Source organism: Sminthopsis crassicaudata, chromosome 4 (assembly GCF_048593235.1).
Source record: "Sminthopsis crassicaudata isolate SCR6 chromosome 4, ASM4859323v1, whole genome shotgun sequence".
NCBI classification, from domain to species: Eukaryota; Metazoa; Chordata; class Mammalia; order Dasyuromorphia; family Dasyuridae; genus Sminthopsis; species Sminthopsis crassicaudata.
In genome coordinates this window covers 69,548,704-69,570,788 of record NC_133620.1, presented here as the reverse complement: position 1 = coordinate 69,570,788, position 22,085 = coordinate 69,548,704, and the positions used below count along the sequence as shown (strand labels likewise).

At 42.1% G+C, this 22,085-nt stretch overlaps 1 protein-coding gene across 3 annotated transcripts in view; it reads right to left on the bottom strand.

The window, feature by feature from the left end:
- KIAA1614 (KIAA1614 ortholog) overlaps positions 1–18,464 on the bottom strand; it is a 61,186-nt gene extending 42,722 nt beyond the window's left edge. The window contains exons 1-4 of one of the 3 annotated variants that reach the window (XM_074308513.1): positions 18,294–18,464; positions 9,269–9,391; positions 726–1,667; positions 121–184 (exon numbers count right to left, since the gene is read on the bottom strand). In XM_074308513.1, coding sequence (XP_074164614.1) covers positions 121–184; positions 726–1,667; positions 9,269–9,341 — 1,079 coding nt within the window. In that variant the 5' untranslated portion in view covers positions 9,342–9,391; positions 18,294–18,464. Of the gene's footprint in view, positions 1–120; positions 185–725; positions 1,668–5,342; positions 6,231–8,340; positions 8,439–9,268; positions 9,392–18,293 lie in introns of those variants that run through there. The other 2 variants (XM_074308515.1, XM_074308514.1) reach the window with 2 other exon arrangements.
- Positions 18,465–22,085: the final 3,621 nt, after the last annotated feature.

The following is a 22,085-nucleotide window of genomic DNA, read 5'->3' as shown; positions in this document are numbered from 1 at the left end:
CTTTTCATTTTTAATACTGGTAATTTAAATCAGTGCCAATGTGATGTGAGTGGGGGTGGGGGAAGAAGGCAGGGAATAGGGAGCTAAGGAGAAAAGAAAAAATGAGTTCTGAATTCTTACCTGCACCCATCAGAGTCCTGCAAGGATACTCCTGAGTCCCAATCTAGGTCTCCCCCTAGTAACTCTGGAATCCAGAACAGAGGAAGAAGTCAGGGACAACATAGCAAAAACCAGGAGCCTAAGGTCCCCTGGTCACTAATCTGCTTAGAGCCCATGACACATTCTCTTTTGTGTGATTATATTTTCCCATTTAAATTCTTCTCCTTGCTAGCTGTGGGACAATCTGAAGCATCCTCAGCTGCCATTTGGAGAAGGGAAGGAAAACAATGCCCTCTGAAACAATTATCTCCCTACAGAGAACGCCAACAGGCTGCGTTCCCATGTTGTGTAACCTGAAAAAGAGGTTGCTTAGGGCAGAGACTCAATAAAAGTAAGTTTTTAAGATGTTGTTTTTTAAGGATCTCAAAGAAAATTGACTTTCAGAGAAGATAGACCTATAAAGATAGGAAGTGGAAGAAGGAGAGAGGTCCTACCAACAAGAAAGGACAAGGGTTCCCCCCAAACATTTTTATGGGTTGGAGCTGCTTTCTATTTATTCGAGACAGGAAAATTGATGAAGTCCTGGTGTGGGCTCACAGATTTTCACAACAACTTAAGGCTCTCACCTGATGTGGTTCCCCGCGGGGCTCTGGCTGGGGGTCCTCCTTGATGGTGCTGAGAACAGCTGGGTTCAGACAGCCCTCTTCTCTCCTGCAAAAGAATTCGGTTCCTCTCCACCCGGTCAGCTAAAGACAAGGAATGGCTGACATTCCTCAAACTATCCCAACTGTGCGCTTTCCACAAGTGTCCCTGTAAGGTGGCTGTACCAATGGGGTCTTCTCCCTCTACGGCCAGAGACATCTCATCCAGGACTCCCACTTGGACCTGATGTTCTGCAAGGGCTCCTCTGTCCAGGGAAAGCATTTGGGCCACATCCCTGCAAGGCCCTGGGATCTCTGACCTGTTCTGACCAGAGGTCTGAGTTGGGCTTTCTTGGAAATAACTGGCCTCTTGCAATAGACCTGAGTCAGGAGGCTTCCATACTCCTTCTGGGAGCCTCTGGCTTTCCTTCCCTAAACCAAGCTGATTTGGAAACTGGGTGCCTTTGGAGTTTGCAGGGGGACTGTGCACTGGCCCCTGGTCCAGGTCATCGCTACTGTCCAACAATCTGTCTGTCAGGTAAGTGCGCATCTGAGCCTGGGGGGCCACCACATGGTCCTGAGAAGGAGCACTCAGCGGGCCAGCAGCCGGCTTACTCCTCCGGCTCTTGGTCTTCTTCTGGAAGAATCGCTCTTGGGAGACAGGGCCAGCACTTAGGGCCTGTTTCTCTGACAACATCCTCTTCTCCTTCAGGGCTCTTACTTTACATTCCAGCACAGAGGGGCCACGGGGCTGGCCTGCCCACCCCCCAACAGGTTCTGCAGCCATTGCATTAGGTTCTTTATTTTCCTGGGGACGAAGTGGAGATCTATGGGATTTTTGGCCCCCTTGTTCCTTCAGGCCCTTTCCAGACCACCTTCTCTCTACAGGTGAGACTGCTTCCATGGAGATGATGGTTGTTCCCAAGCCTGGAAGAAAGATTATAGAAAGAGCAAGAATCACCACTGAGATTCAGCCCAAGCTGCATTAACCTTCTGGAGTTCACATCTTACTGGTAGCCAGCCACAGGCTCACAGGTCTTCCTTTTCTATGGAACTATTAGGGGAAAATCACTTAACTTCTGTTTACCTCAATTTCCTCAACTGTAAAATACAGGTAATGACAGTATCTACCTCTCAGGCTGTGGTGAAGATAAACCAATATTTATAAAGGACTTAGCACAGTATCTGGCACTGTAGGGACTTAGCAAATATTTCTTTCCTTCCTTCCTTTCTCTCCTTCTCTTCCTTCTTTTGTATGAGGATCCCTAGAATGCAGGGAACAATCTCAAAAAAATTATTACACACAAGGGAATTTTCCAAATAATGTATGTGAAAAACACTTGGGAAAAAAAGGAATAAACAAATTACTGCTTTTATTTACCCCTAGCTTGGGACAATGTGAGTAGTAAATATTCCATAAAACTAGGACAATTTTTTCACTATCTGCTTCATAGCATAGTTGTGAGATCAGTTTGTAAAGCTTAAAGTATTGAAAAATGCAATTATTTAATGACAATAATTATTAATGAACTTGCCGAGTCCTTTTTTCAAATGGACCATTCATTAAGAGGAATGGTATAAGAAACCCTGATAACTCATTTATACATTATTCATATTTATGTGAAATCATATAGATATATACATAACGTTTTCAAATCATTTTTCCCATGAAAATCCTTTGAGATAAGAAACACAATTGTTATGACCCCCATTTTGCAGATGAAAAAAATCTGGGAGATTGTGACTTTCTAGCAAATATCTAAATCAGAATTCAAAACCAGGTTTCCTGTTTCTAAGTCTGGGATACTAACCACTATCCCATAATACTTTTCTTTTTTTAAACTAACAATCATTCATTTTCTCTCTATATTACCTAATCTAACCCTACTGTGATTAAAAAAAAAAAAACCCAACCTTCTAATAAATGTGCATAGTCAAGCAAAATTAATTCTTATCTCCAAAAATGTATGCCTAATTCAGCACCTTGAGTCTATCACTTCTCTGCCAGAAGGTGGGTCACATCAATGATCATTCATCAGGAGGATTCGTGAATCCTTTGGATACATAGTGAGTTCTCAAATTTCAAGAATTGTTTGTTTTATAATAGTATTTATTAGCGTATAAATTGGGATACTCTTCAGTCTGCATCAGTTCATACAAGTCTTCCCAGCATTCTCTAAAACCATCCCCTTCATCATTTCTTTTGTCCTGCATTCATATGTGATGGAAAGAGTACTAAATTTGGAGGACCTGCTGTCCAATCTTTCCCACTGAGACTTACTTACTACATGCATGATCTTGGCCATAATTCTTCTGAGCTTCAGTGTACTCATCTGTAAACTGAGGGTTTGTGATTCGATGCTCTCTAAAGCTCTTCCTTCCCACTTCTAATCTTATAATCCTATATTTAGCTGCCCCTTCCTATTCCATAAATGATCAGGTAATTTTTGGAAACCAAGGAGTAGGACTTGATAATTATGCCTGTCTTTTAAACTTCGTTTCCTTAGTCTTGGTCTATTATTCTAGCCTGTCCGAGATCTTTTTGGATCCTGATTCTATTACTTAATATTAAATATCCCTTCCACCTTTGTGGCATTTGCAATTTCACAAGCAGGTCATCTGTATTTTCATGCAAGTCATTGACAGAAATGTTGAACAGAACTGATCTGACAGGACACCCATCGAGGGCACTGGATATGACAGCTAGTGAGTTGAGGATTTAGGAGATTTAGGAGTGTGTGGAAAGCACAGTGAGAAACAACTGTGCTCATACTGATGATAAAATGAGGATATAGATCACTATGCTGAGGACACATGCAAGACGCTTGAGGGCAGGTATTTTATTTTCTTGCCTTTGTATCCCCAGCACCTAGCATAGTGCCTGGCATACAGTGCTTAGTAAATGCTTGCTGACTAGATCAGGGCTTAAATTTTTCCCACTTGTGATTTCTTTTCACTAGAGAAATTTTATGTGACCCCAGGTATATAGGTATACAAATCAGAATAAATCACAATTTCACAACCCCACATTTGGTTGCATGACCCCATATGGGGTTGGGACCCACAGTCTAAGAAGCTTTGAACTAAATACTTCCTTCCAGACTGACAGCAACCCATCAGCACTACTCTTTGGGTCCAGAAGTTCTTAACCTTGCTGGTATCATAGACCCTTCCAGTGGAGGCAATGGGCCCCTTCTCAGAATCATGTTTTTAAATGCATAAAATAGAATATTCATAATTTCAAAGAAAACCAATTATGTCAAAGTAAGGATGTATTTTTTCACTTTCACAGATCCCCTGAAATTTGTGGATCTTGGATAAGAATCCCAATTCTATCCCTTAAGTCGCCCTCTTGTAAATTAATAATAATAACTGGTGCTCTAAGTTTCTCACTAAGCATTTTATACATAGCATCTCATTTGACATTCACAACTACCTTGTGAAGGTAGAACTAAAAGTGCCATAGAACTTTGCACCAGTCACAGGGTTAATAACAGCCATGATTTGAAATCCATGTCTTCTACTTTCTTCACTACTGAAACACAGATTAGATTTAAAAAAGAAAAAAAAAGAAAAAAAAAAGATTCCTGATTGTGGAATCTTTAGAATCAAGGTGTTAAGAGGAAGGAGGGGATGAAGGAAGAGGTGGATGGAGGGAGGGAAGGAAGGAAAGGAGGAAGGAACTAATGAGTGAATGAACTAATGAGTGAACAAAGGAAGGAAAGGAAAGGAGGAAGGTAGGAAGGGAGGGAGGAAAAAAGGAAGGGAGGAAGAGATAGAGGTAGGGAAGGAAGGAAAGGAAAAAGGAAGGATAAAAGAAAGAAAGAAAGAAGGGAGGAAAGGAAGGAAGAAAGAAAGAAAGGAGGAAAGGAAGGAAGGAAAGGAGGAAGGAATGAATGAACAAATGAATGAACAAAGGAAGGAAAGAAGGGAGGAGGGAAGGAAGGGAGGAAAAAAGGAAGGGAGGAAGGAAGGAAAGGAGGTAGGAAAGGATCGAGAAAGAAGGGAGGAAGGAAGAGAAGAAAAGAGGGAGGAGAGGAGGAAAAAACCAAAAGCTCCTACTATGTGTCAGACACAGTGTTAAGTACTTTACAACTATTATCTCATTTGGTGAGCAACCCTGAGATGTAAGTGCTATTATTACCCCATTTTACAGTTGAGGAAACTAAGGTAGATAGTGATAAGTGACTTGCCCAGGTTCACACAGTTAGTAAGTGTCTGAGGTTGCATTTGAACTCAGGTCATCAGGAAACGCGATAGGTTCACATCTCTAGAGACCTTTAAGAATGGGACCGACCCTCTGTGAGGCTTACACAAAGCCCTGCATGTTTTTCTGTTTCTATACACAAAGTACTGTATTTGTTCTTATACACATAAAATAAAATGTAGTCAACTGCAAAGTTATTGGTCCTTGAGAAAGTAGCACTTCAATCCCCAGAGGCCATTATTAGCATCCCAGTCTCTAGAAAGCCTCAAGGCTCAGGATTCAGCCTCCTCCCAGCTCCTACCGAGGCTGGGTTCCCAACATTCCCTCTGGCAGTCCTTTGACAAAAGGTAGAACTGTTCCACCCACCCTAAGCATGGAACTACTTCAATACTCACTCGGAGTCGCAGCTGAATAGTGACCCCTTCTTCAGAGGGGCAAAGGAGGAGGAGGAGAAGAGGGAGGAGGAGGACACCATTTGTCTCCCAGTAAACCTAAGAGCGACCAGGCCTGGAATTCCAGGCCTCCAAAGTCTTTGGGAGCAGACCTAGCCCATGAGTCCCGTGCTGCTCTGGCTGGGTCCCGCAGGCCTGCCCCCACTCTCACTCAGGAACCCGGAGAAGGGGAGGGGAGGGGGCCCATGGTGGAGGGCACAGCTCGGCCCCTCTCTGGACGAGCTCCACTTGGCTGGCTTCGGTCTGGGTTTTCAGCAGCAGCGACGACATGAGGGGGCTGCTCCCGGCCCGGCTGGGAAGGGGGTCAGGGTTGTGGGAAGGGTGCTGGCGGAGAAGGAAATGCCATCCCCCGGTAGTTCATGGTTCCGTCATTAAGGGGAAGAGGCCAAAACCCCAATCTTTTCATGCTGCATTTCCAACCACGGGGGAGGGGAGAGGTCAAGGAGGTGGGGTGAAGGGAAAAGCTTAGAAGAGGGGAAAGAGGTGAAGCAAGGGGAGTGGAGAAAAAGCTTGGGAGAAGGGAGAGTAACGGCAGGAGCAGGGAGGGCGAGATGCAGGGGCCAGCCTTCAGGAAGTCCCCCCTTCCTTCCCTCCCCAGCTGGGGCTCCGTTGAGCCTTCCCTGCCAGCTCTGTCTGCGGCGGGCTCCCAAAGCCAAGAGGCTTTGCCCCGGCAGCGGCGGCCCCAGAAAGTTAGACGGAAACGTCAAAGGGGGTTGGGACACTGGGAGGGGCGGGGGAGAGAAAAGTTATGAAAGGGCCCAAAGTTTGGGAAGCTGGAGCTGCTGCTGCTGGCTTCCGCACTCTGACTTGTCCTGGCCTCCCTCCCCTCCTCCCCTGCTCTCTCTCCCTCCCCCAACACTTTTCCTCCCTCCCTCCTCCTCCTTCTCCCTCCTTCCCTCCCTTCCTTCTCCTTCCTCCTCCTCCCTCTCTCTTATCCTTGATTCTTCCCCTCCCCCCCAGCTCCCCTCTCCCTGCTTTCACGCTTTGCACGGCCGGGTCTGAGTGCTCCCCAGAAGTGAGCGGGACAGTCCCCGCAGCCGATGGCCAGGCTGGAAGCCGAACACACATACCAGAGCATCCAACCAAAAACAGACCCCTCCCAGCAGAAACAGCTGACTATAAAAGGGAAGGCACGTGTTTGGAGGGACCCGGGGGTCACCATGGTTACCAAATCATAGCCTTCATCATTTCCCTCCTCCTCCTCCTCTTTCTCCTCCTCCTCTTTCTCTTTCTCCTCCGCCTCTTCTCCCAACATCCTCTTTCCCCTAAGACAGAGTGAGCGTCTGCATAGACTAGGAGATGTCCGGGACCCGGAATGACTGGGCAGAGAAACCATGAGCTCCACTGGAACAAATGCTAAGCAAACAGCACATCTGTGGAGGAGCGGGCGGAGGAAGCTTCCTGGGGCTTCTTTGTAACCAAACACCGGGGCTTCGGAGGGAGCCTTCGAGGGAGGGAAGCGTGTCCATCAGTGGCCGGGGCTAAGGAATGTCCTTTGTTCCGGGCCCCTTCTCCCCCCTCCCAGGATCCTCCGGCACTCCCACTTTCCTGGACTTCCCGGCCACGTGCAAGACCTAGAGCTGGAAGGGCCCTCGTTTTGGTCACTGGTTCGGGCTCCTCCGAGTGAAAGGACTGGCCTGGCCCGGGCCCAAAGCTCGTAAGTGGCAGCAGGGAGGAGCGGAGCCGGCTCCGGACAAGCGCCCGTCCCGTCCCGTCTGTTCGCCTGTCCCGTCTGTTCCGCCCGTCCGCCCGTCCGCCTGTCCCGCCTGTCCTCCTGTCCCGCCCGTCCGCCTGTCCCGCCTGTCCTCCTGTCCCGCCCGTCCGCCTGTCCCGCCCGTCCTCCTGTCCCGCCCGTCCGCCCGTCCCGCCTGTCCTCCTGTCCCGCCCGTCCGCCCGTCCGTCTGTCCAGTCTGTCCAGTCTGTTCCGTCTGCCTCCGCGATCACACATTAAGGTCAGGGTGGCGGCCAGGCTCTCCCCAGCTGCCAAGCGGCTCCTTCTGGGGCTCCACGGTACCTCACCTAGAATAACCAGACAACAGACGAGCCAGAGCTACAATTAAACTCTACGTCCGTCTGGCAGTGAAAGTACCGGGAGCGGTTCCGAGGAGGCAGCCGCCTCGTGGGTGGGGATCGCTCCCCTCTAGCCACCCGCCCCGAGTCGGAGGGCAGGCTGACTGTTGTGGCGGCCTTCCTGGCAGCTCTGCACATTCAGGCTGCAGAGAACTTTCCTCATACAACTCTATGAAGGACTTGTTGGACTTGGAGCTAAAGGGCCAGGATCCGAAGTCCCCTCTGACATGTGATAGCTTTGTGATCCCAAAGAGTCTTAGTTTGCCCATCGATACAATGGGGATGACCACACTGGCATTAGCTAACTCATAGGGGAGGGAAATAATTGATTATTATCAAGGAGTTATATTATATATGAAGTATCACATGTCACATGTGATAATTATAACTGATTATATGATATATATCTTGTCATAAAGGATAAAATGGACCATTATCCATTTGTATCAGTCTGACGTATCATATGCCATATATGCTGACAATTGATGATCAGTTATGTCATATATAATATAGCAACGTTATATTAACAAACAGATTATTATCAATTATAACACAGACGCTGTATCAATGTCATATGTGATAATTTATCATTGATCATATATATGGTACATCAATGTCATGTGATGATTGTCATCCACTAAGCATAACATACTGTACGCCACACATGATAATTGGTAATTATAAGTTGATTGTATCACATACAATGTATCAATCATATGTAATCATGGTTTGTTTTCCATTGATCATATCATATATCTATGTGTATGCCATAATTGATTATTATAAGTTGATTATATCATTATGATATGTCATATGTGATAACACTGGATTATTAAAACATTATTTCCACAATCATTTCAGAAAAGTGTACCTTCAGAAAATCATTTGAGGAATGTAGCAATAATAATAGCTTCCATTTATATCATTCAATTAAAACTCTCCAGGAGCTCTCATTCTGTGGAGGAAGGGCTAAGGAAACAGCACAAAAGCACAGTTAAGCACATGACAAAAAACATGCAACTCAAACAAAACATTATTTTTAGTGAGGAAGAGAGAACTAAGGCAGGGAGAGAGAGAAACATCTTCCAGAAGCTGTGACCCTAGAACTGAGTCTTGAAGTGATGAAAGAAGAATATAAATAACATTAAAATGATAAACCCTCTTTACTATACAATGAAAAAAAGCAGCACTGGATCTAGAACCAGAAGACTTGGATTCAAATCTTCTTTGGAAGCTTATTACCTGTATTACCTTGGACAAGGCACCTAGTCTTAGTTTCCACGTTTATAAAATGAGAATTGTTCTAGATGTTTTCTAGCCTTGTTCTTTGAGTTTGAATGCCCAGTACCTAACCCATAGTAGGCTCTTAATAAATACTTGTCTAGGGATTTATGGAAGGAAGGCAGTCAGATATCCATAAGCCCCATATATGCTGAACACAAAGTTCCAACACTCACTTCTCTTCAATATACATTTCAGCCTCATATAGACACATTGTGAAAAAATAGCATTGAAGTGGAGCTTTGTTCTGATTGTAAACTAGCTCTGGTGTTGGGTTTACTTCTCCAGATCCCAGTCTCCTATAACATAAAGGGCTTGGACTAGAAGCTCTAAAATTCTGTGACTTCACTAGGCTTATAATGTCTATGACTCAATGACATTGCCATTCCTACTCCCCATTCCTATGTGCTCATTAGAAAAAAGTTCCTTCAGAACTGGGAATATATCAATAAGTTCTTATATCCCTAAGAACAATTTCTGGCACAAAGTAGGTGCTTGATAAGTAAAATTTCACTCACCTTGATTTCCAAATAAATCATTTTCCCTCTGCCCTACACAGAAGTTTTGTTGTTCAGTGGTGTCGTTCTTCATGACCACATTTGGGGTTTTCTTGGCAAATATACTGGAGTGTTTTGCTCATTCTACAGATGAAGGAAATGAAGCAAACAGGTTAAGTGACTCACCCAGATATACAGCTGGTAAGATTTGAACTCAGGAAGATGAATCTTTCTGACTTCAGGTCTGGCACTCCAGCCACTTCAACACCTAACTGCCTAATCTACAGAGAATCATCCCTTAGATTGAAACAAAGACCAAAAAGTGGGAGGGGGAAGGGAACACAATTAAGCAAAACTAACGAAAATATCAACCAGAATTGCATTGAGTTCTTCTCCCAGACTGGAGGCTCAGATTTCTCAGAAAGACTTATTCTTCTCTCACTTTATTCCTGGAACAATCTAATCCCAGTGACTCAGCACAAGTTGTACTTGTCCCATCAACTAGTGGAAGAAGGGCCATTAGGAGAAGCTGTGGACTCCTTTGCCCCTCATTATCCAGGGACATATCTTCTTTTTACTGCCCAACTGAGTCTCTTTTCCCCTCTTAGTACACTTCCAAAGAGGGTCCTTGGGACACGAATGCAGAACAAAATCATTCACTGTCTTATATTAAGACTTTGAAAGGCATCTTGGTAGAGCAGTAGATTTTTGTCCTAGCTCTACCTCTTATAAATTATAAGAACATGGATCAATCACATCAATTCTCTGTGGCTCAGTTTTCTCAGCCATAAAATGAGGGATTATTATGATACCACACATCCTTGTATCAAATTAGTGTATTTGATGGATGCAAAACAGTTTAAAACTTTTAAATGTGACATGCAGATCAGCTAATTTATTGCAGAAATTATTATTGTATAGCTATTTTATTGTTATATTTATTTCCTTCAGAGTGCTTATCAACATAGTTTTTATGGAAGGAAAGAATTTTATTCAATCTCATTAAATTCAACAAGCACTTGTTTATTTTTATTGTCTATTAATTTAGGTGCTAAGAGTATAAAGACAACAGTGTCCACAAGGGGAAGGAGTATGATGTACATAGAAAATTAAATATAATATATGTATATATATTACATTATGTATATATTAAATATTATATTATATATATACATATATATATATATGTATATATATAAAACCTTTGGTTCCAAGGACTATTTGCTTAAAACTATTTTCATTGATAGAGGTTCATTACTCAATGCTCTGCACCTGTATGAAGGGTGGAGTTTTGGGGAGAGCTGGAAAGAAGCCTTTTGGCTTCCATCATTGAGAAATGTACCATTTCAGACTCTTTTCAAGTCTCTGATGGAAGAAAGACCAGGAAGAAGACCACATGAGAAGAGCCCACTCTCTCTATCATGTCCCTCCTTGCTGACTACATTAGAGACTTCAGGGGATCTCTGTCCCCTTCCCCGTTTTCTCTCCACCTCCCTCCCTGCCCCAGGAATGTGGGAGATGGGAGGTGGAGACCTAGGACCTTCTCTCTGGTTGAGTTGAGTTAGCTCTCCCAAAGAGATACAAAAAACTCTGTATTATGTGATGCATATTCTCCTATGTATATCTTCTCTTATATCTGTTTGGATAAATAGACTTGGGATGGAAAATGCCATCCACATCTAGAGAGAGAACTATGGAGACTGAATGCAGAGCAAAGCATACTATTTTCATCTTTTTTGTTTGTTTTCTTTCTCATGGCTTTCTCCCCTTTTGGTTTGATTGTTCTTGCACAACATGATACATATGGAAATATGTTTAAAAGAATTGCACATATTTAACCTATATTAGATTGCTTGCTGTCTTGGGGGGGGCGTAAGGGAGGGAGGGAGAAAAATTTAGAACACAAAGTCTTGCAAAAATGAATTTTAGAAACTATTTGGAAAAATAAAATACTATTGAAATGTTTTTTTTAAAATGTTTGAATAAATGAATTTATTTTTCTTTAGCTGGCGTGTTCATTGTGCATCTGGTGGGGAGTCTGAGTGAATTGTCTGAGGAAGATTCTGCAGATCACCTGGCAGGATAAGCTACCAGACATTGAAATCCTTTCTCGAATTCAGCTGCCAAGCATTCCAACTCTACTGCAGAGAGCACAATTCCTGGACTGGCCACATTGTTCCAATGCCAAATACACGCTTGCCAAGCAGATTATTTTATGGAAGAACTCACACAGGGTTAGCATTCATAAGATGGTCAGAAAAAGTGATACAAGTACACTCTCAAGGTCTCTTAAAAACTTGAGAATTAATTGTATGACAAGGGAGATACTGGCACAGGACGGCCTAGCATGGAGTGCCCTCATCAGAGAAGTGCTGTGTGTGCTCTATGAGCAAGCAGAAGTGAAGTAACTCAGAAACATGAGATGCTAAGTTGGAGAAGCACCCCAAATGTTCAAAGGACTCTGTGTCCGATCTGTGGCGGAGCGTCCAGAGCTCGTATTGGTCTGATCAGCCGCAATCCGACACACTAACTCGATTAGTAGTGTCATGTGGTCCTCTTCAAGGACAAAGGACAACAATCAATCATTGCGCTTCTGGTGCAGTCAAAACTTGGATATATAGCTCCAGGCTCTGTTTCCCCATTAAGGAAAGCAATTAGAAACCCAGATTGAACCTAAATGATATCATTAATATAGATTAATAATATTGAAGAGAGCAAATAGATGTAATTCTACCAGGGACCTCCTCTCTCTGGGGTGAGCGGAGGGATCAGCTTGGGATCTCAAATTCCTATTTCTTTTCCTGGCAGGAACCACTAGAAGAGGGTGGGAGGAGGAGACGCAGAAGAGATCTTTCTTGTCTCCCTTCAAGCCACATGTATCCAGATCCATAGTTTGTGGTGGGTAACAAAGTTCCATGGGCAGGGAAGCAATACAAAGTAATTTCCAGGGATAAGGGAAAGGGGAGGGAGGGGAATCAGTTTAGGTTTCCTGTAGGAAATCGTACTATTTTTTGAAGGATAGTTTTGTTTGTTTGTTTGTTTTTTAATGAGATTGGAGGTGAGGAGGGAGTGAATGCCAGGCTAGGGACCCGTACAGCAAAAGGAGAGAGAATGCTGTGTTTAGGAGGAAGAAAGTAGCAAGGCCAATTTGGCCGGAACGTACATAGAGTATGTGAGGGAGTTTCAATAAATCTGGAAACTAGGCTAGAGCCAATCTCTAGAGGGCTTTAATTTTTTTAATTTTTAATTTTTTTTTTTTTTTTTATAATTATAACATTTTTCGACAGTACATATGCATGGGTAATTTTTTACAACATTATCCCTTGCACTTACTTCTATTCAGATTTTTTCCCTTCCTCCCCCAACCCCCTCCCCCAGATGGCAAGCAGTCTTATATATGTTAAATATATTACAGTATATTCAGATACAATATATGTGTGTAGAACCGAATTTTTTGTTGCACAGGAAGAATTGGATTCAGAAGGTAAAAATAACAGTTTACACTCATTTCCCAGTGTTCCTTTTCTGGATGTAGCTGGTTCTGTCCATCATTAATCAATTGGAATTGGATTAGTTCTTCTCTATGTTGAAGAAATCCACTTCCATCAGCATACATCCTCGTACAGTATCATTGTTGAAGTGTATAATGATCTTCTGGTTCTGCTCGTTTCACTCAGCATCAGTTGATGTAAGTCTCTCCAAGCCTCTCTGTATTTCTCCTGTTGGTCATTTCTTATAGAACAATAATATTCCATAACATTCATATACCATAGTTTACCCAACCATTCTCCAATTGATGGACATCCATTCATCTTCCAGCTTCTAGCCACTATGAAAAGGGCTGCCACAAACATTTTGGCACATACAGGACCCTTTCCCTTCTCTAGTAGTTCCTTGGGGTATAAGCCCAGTAGTAGTATGGCTGGGTCAAAGGGTATGCACATTTTGATAACTTTTTGGGCATAATTCCAGATTGCTCTCCAGAATGGTTGGATTCTTTCACAACTCCACCAACAATGCATCAGTGTCCCAGTTTTCCCACAGCCCCTCCAACATTCATCGTTATTTGTTCCTGTCATCTTAGCCATCTAGAGGGCTTTAAACGTCAGAGGAGTTTGTATTTTTATTCAGAGGCAAGAGTGAGTCATTGGAGCTTCCTGAGCAAGGGACTGACATAACTGTGAAGGATTGGAGAAGGAGAGAGAGGGAAGATGGGAAGGAGGGAGGGAGGAAGGGAACGAGGAAGGAAGGGAGGGAGAAGGAAGGAAAGGAGGGAGAAGGAAGAAAGGGAGGGAGAGAGGGAGGAAGGAAGGAAGGAAGGAAGGAAGGAAGGAAGGAAGGAAGAAAGGAAGGAACTGAATACTTCTCCAAAGGAGAGATTTCAAAAATGGTCCTATCTAGTGACAGAAGGCTGTGTGAGAGATGGACTAGCAGAATCTATAGGTCAGAGCTATTTGGAAAGAAATGCTTTTCTCCATACATTTCCTGCAATATCTCTTTCCTTATCCTCAACTCATTCTCTCTTTTCTCTGTGTGTCTCTCTCTTCTCTGTCTCTCTGCCTCTGTCTCTCTCACACACAAATATTCCTTTATAAAAGCTAAGTGGGGTGTTATACAAATGGGGGTTAGCTTTTATAAAGGAATATTTATAAAAGAATATAAAGGAAAAAAGACAGCAAAGGCAGGCATTGCAAAGCATTCCCTCTCAAGACCTCGGGGGCATCTTTTTGATATTGTATGACCACTAGACTTTGAATCACTCATTTATTTTAGTGCCCATAGGGTGCATTCCATTAAACACAAGGGTCCCTAAATGCAGATCTTTTTGCCCACTCTTACCTAACACTCTCTTTTTCTCCTATATCTCCTCCTAAACATTTTCCATTGTAGGGATTAAGATTTGCCCTATCCTCTACGGAGGAATTAAGAGGGGAAACAAGAACAATAGCAACCAGCTTGGTGGAGGCATGAGGGAGAGGTTTTAATCTGCAAAAATCCAGGATCTTTCAAAATATCAAAGCCATTAGGAATTAACCTTTAGGATAACATTCCCTGTGGGGTTAGTAATGACATCCTATTCTTCTGGGCCAACTTTAAAAAAGAGCTTATTTTTTTAAGCAGGAATTTTTCCAAACCAAGATTCCAACTCATCCATCTGTCTATCAGGTGAAAGCCCAGAAGGCAAGGAAGGAGGAGTCCAAGTCACTTCCAGAAGCTTTGTAATGAGCAATGCCCTTAGGTGACTGATCTATATCCTCACTTGTCTCTTGTTTTTATGATAGGAAATTTTCTTGCCTGGGGTCAAAAATTCATAGGATTTCTTTGGAGTTCCCTATTTTGTATCAAATAAGTAGAATTTTAGCTTCATTAAGATCCCTAGGGGTACATGAGCACTAACACTACAAGAAATAGAAACAATTTGGTGCAGTTAAAATAACTTGGAAGCAAAAATCTGAACCTCAGTTTTGCCACCAACAAGCTATCAAACTTTGAACAGGTCACTTCCCTTCCCAGGAGTTTAGCTTTTATAATTTTTAAAGACTGGGATATATTTCAAAGTCTTTTTACAAGATTAGACTATTTCATGATGGATGAGTTTCCTATCACTGGCAGTTTTCAGGTACAGTGGATGACCACTTTCTAGGGATGATATATAATGATATCTATGAGTTCCTTTTCCAGCTCTGAGAATCTATGATTCCCTAGATTTTTAGATGTGAAAGGAACTTTAGAAATTATTTAATTCAACTTCATTCTCCATTCCTCATTTTATGGATGAGGAAACTGAGACAGCGATTTATAATTATGAAATCACTTTCTCATGGCCACTAGAAAACCCCAAAATAAACTCAATACTCTGATGAGGAGTATAAATGATTCTGAATATTGGATGGACGGTCTGGACAACAGATTATTTCTCCTTCATGAGGGCCAGCCTAGCCAAGTATGAAGAGGGTCATTTCCAGTAGGTTGGCCATAGGGTCATGACTCATTTAACTATGGCTTTGCATGAAATAAATATACATGCCCCTCGGTCCTTTCTGCTTTTATACTGTCAATGCCGTAGTAGTAGAAAGGAGAGCTGTTACACTAGTTTCAATAGTCCTTCTCACAAACACTTTGGATACTGTTACTTCTCATTTAAAAAGTTATGGCATCTTGGACTGACAGTTTAACTCTTATTAGATGAGAAATCAGATTTTAATTGTTGTTGGAGAGATACTGTTAACTGTCATAACCAAAGAAAAGTCAAAGAAAATGGACCAAGAAACGTATTTCTAAAGAGACCTAAATTTAACTCTTATCTTTTAAGAAAAATAAATATTATTGAGAAAAGACTTTAATTAGTATTTTAAAACAATTAAATAGTGGGGCAGCGATGTTTCAACAATCCAATGTTGAAATGTCAGTAATTGTAGTTAATGATTAAAAATGACTTTGTCAGTGATCCTTCTCACAGCTGATATGTTGTAAATAATCATCAATATCTTTTGATTGTTGATTATGCTGTTAATAAATAGTATAATAAAAAAACTATGTTTATTTACATCTAGACTATTAGGCAGTTTGATACCATACATCATTAGAGAAAAGGCAAGGGATGGAAAGGGAAAGGGAAAAACAGAAAGAAAGAAAGAAAGGGAGAGAGAAAGCAAAATAGAGTTAGAAAGTTTTGGGGAAAAGAGGTTTCCAGCTCATCAATAAGTAATATTGAATAAATTGGTTTTAGGGCTGAGCTAATTAATAAATGAATTTTGCAGCTTTAGTAATTAATAAATGTCAAAACATACTCCTTGATTGTCTCAGAGAATGAATAAGGACAATGAGCTAGCAAGCAGGTAGAGGGAAGTCTAGTCCTCATATCCTTCAGTTTAGGGTCAATTTTGACTAATATAGAGCAAAGGATGCATTCTTAGACTGTTAGGTTCTTACTAAGTGCTAATGAGATAATGAGATATTAGGTTCTTACTAAGTGCTAAGTCGGTACTTGACAATTTTCTAGTTCCAGCCTTTCCTGGGAGTTTGACTTGTGAATTCCTGGGGAAGAGCTTGCGTGCTTGGGAACAGCAAGTTCATTGGTTGAAGTGGTTCTTCCCAGAAGCCCTCTTTATCCTCCCATCCATACACATTAACTCAGCTGTTGGTATTCTTAGTGTGAGATCTTCATCCAGTGACTGGACATTATACTGGAGGAATTTAATCTATTTTGACTCTCTTGCTATAAGTGAAACCAGAAATTGAAAGTTGCCACTAAATGGACAGATGTTATACAGGTTCCCCTGTGGAAAGGCAAATAAAGGAAGGGGGAGGGGTTTTATCATATATCCAAGGACAAGCAAAAGCATAATTCTATGGGTTATTTGGCCATATCATATTATAGTGTATATAGAGTTTGCAAGAAGACCACCATGAAAACAACTGCAACATATTGAAGAGAATAAGGAAATAGAGAAAGACTTTGAATTCTAACTCTCCCAATTAAAGCAATACCTATTGTAAAAGTCAGTTACCTCAATATTAAGGTGTACTAAGGGCAAGACAGTGGAAAAAATGTATTTGAGCACATGGTTCATAGATAAGAAGTGAGAGAGGATGGGTTTAGACTATACAGAAGCCATATATAAATATATTGAATGAGTGGATGGATAAATGGGTGGAGGATGGATAGATGGCTGGAAAGGGAAAAAAGCCTTCATTATGTGCTATGTGTCAGGTGCTGTGCCAAATGCTAGGGATACAAATACAAAAAGTTAGTTTCTTTCCTCAAGAAGCTTCCAAGACAGCTAAGGGAGCAGTGGCCAAAAAGGGGTGTTTTAAACAAGGAAATGACAGGGATGGTGAGTAGAGTCATGTAGTAATTGCTTGACCTGTCCCTCAAGGATAGGAGTTATATTTATTTGATTCCCAAAGTTTTTTGTTCCCAAAAGTATTTGTTCCCAAAGTTAGAGAAGGAAAGCATGAGGGAAGAAAGGAAGAAAAAAATATGAAGTCAGAAAGATGAGTTGGGGAGTACCAGACATGGCAAGCATTAAATAACAGCCTAAAAATGAAAATGATTACATTGTTAACAGAAAACAACCGGGATTCTCCAAGATCACACAGGAAGTGCCACTGAGAGGATTTGAATTCAGGTCCTCTGACTCACTAGAAAATGCTGCCTTCCTTCCAGACAATCACCTGTCACTTGCAAGATATAACATTCACTTTTCTAGCGCACTTTAAGATTTAGAAAGTAATTTGTTCCCACCAACCTGAGGCAATTGGCACAATTGTTACTAGACATGAGGAGGATACTACATGATTGTAATTATATTTATACTGATTGATTATATCATGTAAATGATTTCAGGAACCTAAGGGTCAGAGAAATAAGCTAGGTCCTCTGAAGCTAAATCCAATCTTCCCCCTCCTCTACACTACACTGTCTCTGCTCCACACCTGAAAAAACCCTGTGACTTTATGTCCAGGGTGGGAAGCCAGAACCCTAAGTCGTGGGTTTGCTAGCCCTGTGAAGCCCCTACAAACATCTGTCCCTGGAAGGGAGAAAAGCACACTTTGAGGCTGCAGGGAGGTCAGCTCTATGGTACTTTATAACCTGAGTTAGCAATTCCTACCCTTGAACTCTTCTGCTTCTGTGCTTGATGTGAAAATCTGATTCTGGAGATTTGATGGAGGTTTGATGAGCCTGGGACCCCATCTGTCCTTGAACATTTTGTTTATGCGATGGAGACTGCATCCCATGGAGCATGGATAGAGATGAGCCAATACAGGCAGGAACTAATTTTTTGCCTTTTTTTGTATCCTCAGAATTTAGCACAGTGCCTGGTCTTTAATAAATGCTGATTGCCTGACTGAAGAGAATTCCCCATCCCACTCCCATCCCAGGGATGGGGAATTACTCTTCTCTTGGCCAGGTTTCTTAAGGATTGGGTTTGGAGAAGAGCCTCTTGGTTAGTGAGGCCTCTGAGGCAACAGTATATTGAACAGGCTCTAAAAGGAATAGCTAGGAGACTCCCCCTCCACTTGCCTCTGACTGGTTCTTTACCTTGCTAGGCTTGTTTCTGCTCCAGGTCCTCCCCATGTTCCTATTCTCTCTAGGCAGCTTTCCCAGGTTGGCTGTTGTAATCCGCTGTTTGTGGGGCAGGCTATACTTGCCACCTTTTGCCCAGAGGTTCACCAGCACCTTCTGGCCTTCCTGTGGATAGGCAGGAAACAAACAGGAATGATTAGCAGTCAGGTGCACAACCCTGGGGGAGGGGCTGGGTTTGCAACCTTATTATGCACTTCTGAGACCATTTGGGACTTTGGTTCAGGATGACTGGTTAAAGCAGGTTTGTCAGGCGCTGGGCAGCTACCCTAGCAGAAGTGCCCTGAGGAACCCAGGAGCAGGCTCCACATTTGTGCTTAACCCCAAGAGTCTCGTTTTCCTGAATTAGGGATATGGGCAATTACACCTTAGTTGGGAAGGGGGGGGAGAGAAATTGGTTTGAAAAGAGAGATAACTCCATGTTTAAAATAACCCTAGATGCTACCATGCAATTAAAGTGTTTGCCCCCCACATGCATTCTTGGGATCTTTGTATGATGAGAAGTGTTATTCAGCATGTTGTGAATAGCTGAAATTGTTTTTGTCAGGCCATAAATCCCTTGACTTTTATTTTCAAGAGGAATATCTTTTTCTGTTAAACATCATAAAATAAGGCATCGCTGGTATTAGTAAAAATAATGAATTGATAAGATGCTTTTGTAACAAAACAAAACAAAAACCCACTCATCTATTATGATTACTTGACACTTGCATTGAATGTGAGTGTAATTCACATTGCATATTTCTATACCCATTAAGTCTGGATCAAAGATTAATCTGGGCAAGATTTTCACTGTAGAGTTGTAAGTAAATGAATTGTACGCTGAAATAGTACATTATGTCGCTGCCATTGCCAAACCATAAATAGCTCTTTCCTATTGAAACACATACTTGGAAAGCTTTAGTAGAGTTAACGGCTTTTGTTGTGCAAGATTTTGGGAAAAGTCATGATAGTAAATCCCATAAACTCATGTATTGTTTTGTATTCTAAATAAAGGTTATTTTTCCATTAAAAAAGAAAGGAAAAGAGAGACAGCTTCTTTGGAGCTGCAAGCCTCTCTCTGTCTCTGGGACTTTTAGAGAAGGGCCTCTTGGGAACTCAGGCACCATTACCTTGGAAGTAATGGCAACTGCCTGCACGAGGTACCTGGAAGATAAGGTAATCTGAGCTAGCCATTCTTGGCCTTGGTTTTAGGAATTCAGGATAGCAGGAGTGCCCAAGGTCAGCAGCTAGAGCTGATGGTTAGAAGGACATTCTAACCTGAAAGGAAGGGAACCAGAAACCCTTGGAATGGCCTGAATCAAGCTTGAGGCTGCTCCTTATCTCTGCTGGGTGGTGGACCAGCCTGGCTGATGCCCCAGAAATGAGCAGCCCAACTCTAGTACAGAGTGGCAGCAGCTGGTGTGGCGGGAGATTCTTGAACGGCCCAGATACAGGGGGTTAAACCTCAAGTCCCAGCAGCAGCACCAACTTTTGGCAGTGCTCCACTCTGGCACAGGGGAAGGGTGACCACTCTGCAGCCAAATTCAGTGGGCATCTTCGAGGTATCATCCTTCTTCATCTCTTTGCAGCATTTGATGTTTCCTCGACATCCTCTTTTTCTTGGGTTTTTATAACACTCCTCACTTCCACCTTCCTCCTGTGCTTGGGTGAACCACAAGGCTCTGACTTGCTCTTTTTTCTCTGCTCTTTCTGTTGGTCATCATCTCAAGGGCTCCCCTGGTTTCCCTAATACCTCTATTATTATGAAGAAGACTCTCAGGTCTATAAATCCAGCTCCAGTCTCTTGGACTCTGAACCTTCATTACCAGCCACCCGTTGGATATCTCATACGCTCCTCAAACTCAACATGTCCAAAAGAGAATATATTAGAGTTACCCCTTCTATATCATGAGTGTTAGAGGCAGTGCCCATGAGATATGGAAATTTGCATAAATATTTTTGGCCCTCCCTTTGTATCAAAGAAGGAATCTGGATTTTTTATTTTTCTTTTTTGGGGTTCTTATAGTACAGTCTGCTGTAAAATTTGGGTTAAATATTTGGTCATAGATTCTGTTGGTCTTTGCATGTCATTTACAGCTTCTGCAATATCTCCCAAATTTCCATATCATTTCTCACACCAACACGTGATATATTGAAATCATGATGGGGAAAGTCGTGATGTGGAGGGACACCATCATCCTTCTGGTCACCTCAGTTCACAACCTAGTCAACTTCAATTCTTTTCTCTGCCTCAATTCTAACATCCAATCATATGCCATATCTTGTTGGTTCTATCTCCAAAATATATCTTGCATCTACATCTTTCTCTCCACTCATACAGCTTCGGTGTAAGGACTCAAGAACTGCATTTGGAGTCAAATAATCTTGGGATTGAATCATTCAGTTTATCTTATTTTCATCTGAAAAAGGCAACTAGGTGGTGTATGGCTAACAGCCGGAGTCAGGAAAATGCGAGTTCAATTCCAGATATTAGCTATGTGATCCTGGGCAGAAGTCTGCCTCAGTTTTCTCATCTTCTAAAAGAGGATGATTTAGAGGAAAGCTTCTTAAACTGTGGGTCATAACCTCATATGGGATTGTGTAACTAAATGGGGGAGGTCATAAAAAAATTGCTATCAGCAAAAGGTTTCTGAATGCTCTATGTCCCGCAATATCAAATATTCCACCAAATATTCTTTATGTAAAAATAAATAAGCACATCCATCTCATCAGCATGCAAATTTGCATTTGTCTTTAATAAATGATAAATTATATGTGTACCAAAGAATGAGTGGAAAAAATTAAGAAGCCCTGATTTAGAGCATCTGCCTCACAGGGTTATTATGAGACTCAAGAATGATAATAATTATAAAGTGGTAAGCACTGTGCCTGGCACTTTGTTAAGTGGTTTCAGTCATGTCCAACTCTTTGTGACTCCATTTGGGATTTTCTTGGCAAAGAGATTGGACATTTCCTTTTCCATGACACCTACTAGGTGCTTAATAAAGGGCCCTCTTCTCCCTGGAGCTTTCTAATCCACCTCTGGTTTTTCCACTTGCCAGTCTTTCCCTTATCCAGTCCCTGTTTCTGTGCTTTTGCATAAGATATATCCATGCTTGGGATGAACAGATTTCTTGCTTTTGTGTCATAGAATCTCTAGCTTCCTTTAAAGCTCAGCTTTAATTATTTATAAGATTGTTTATATGTTCATATTTATATATTATGTTATTTATTTTATTTATAAGATTGTTTATACATATATTTACATATTATGTTATTTATTTATTTATAAGATTATTTATATATGTATATATATTTACATATTATGTTATTTATTTATTTATAAGATTGTTATCCTATCTGGATCCTCTAATTGGTAATGACTCACAAAAAGGGAAGCTGAAAAGGAGGGAGGGGAAGAATAGAGAAAGTCCTAAGGGGAGGCTCAGGACCTCTTCAGTGTTGGATTGGGCATCTTCTCTAAAATGGAGGAACTAGCCCATCAAAGGGAGAGACCACAGGGGTGGTGGGTACTTCTAATGTGAGAAGTGGTCCAAAGATGGAGTAAGCTTCCAGGTTGAAGAGGATTCCAAGGCATGATGGATAAAGTCCTGTTGAAAGTCAAGAACCTGGAGACGAAAACATAATTGTCCTGGGGATGGTCCTTGGTGGCTCTGGAAAGAACCAGCCAATCAAAGGGACAAGCCATAGGGGAGGAGGGCTTTGAGCAAAGTGGGAAGCAATTCCAACTCCCTTGCCCCTGGTTTG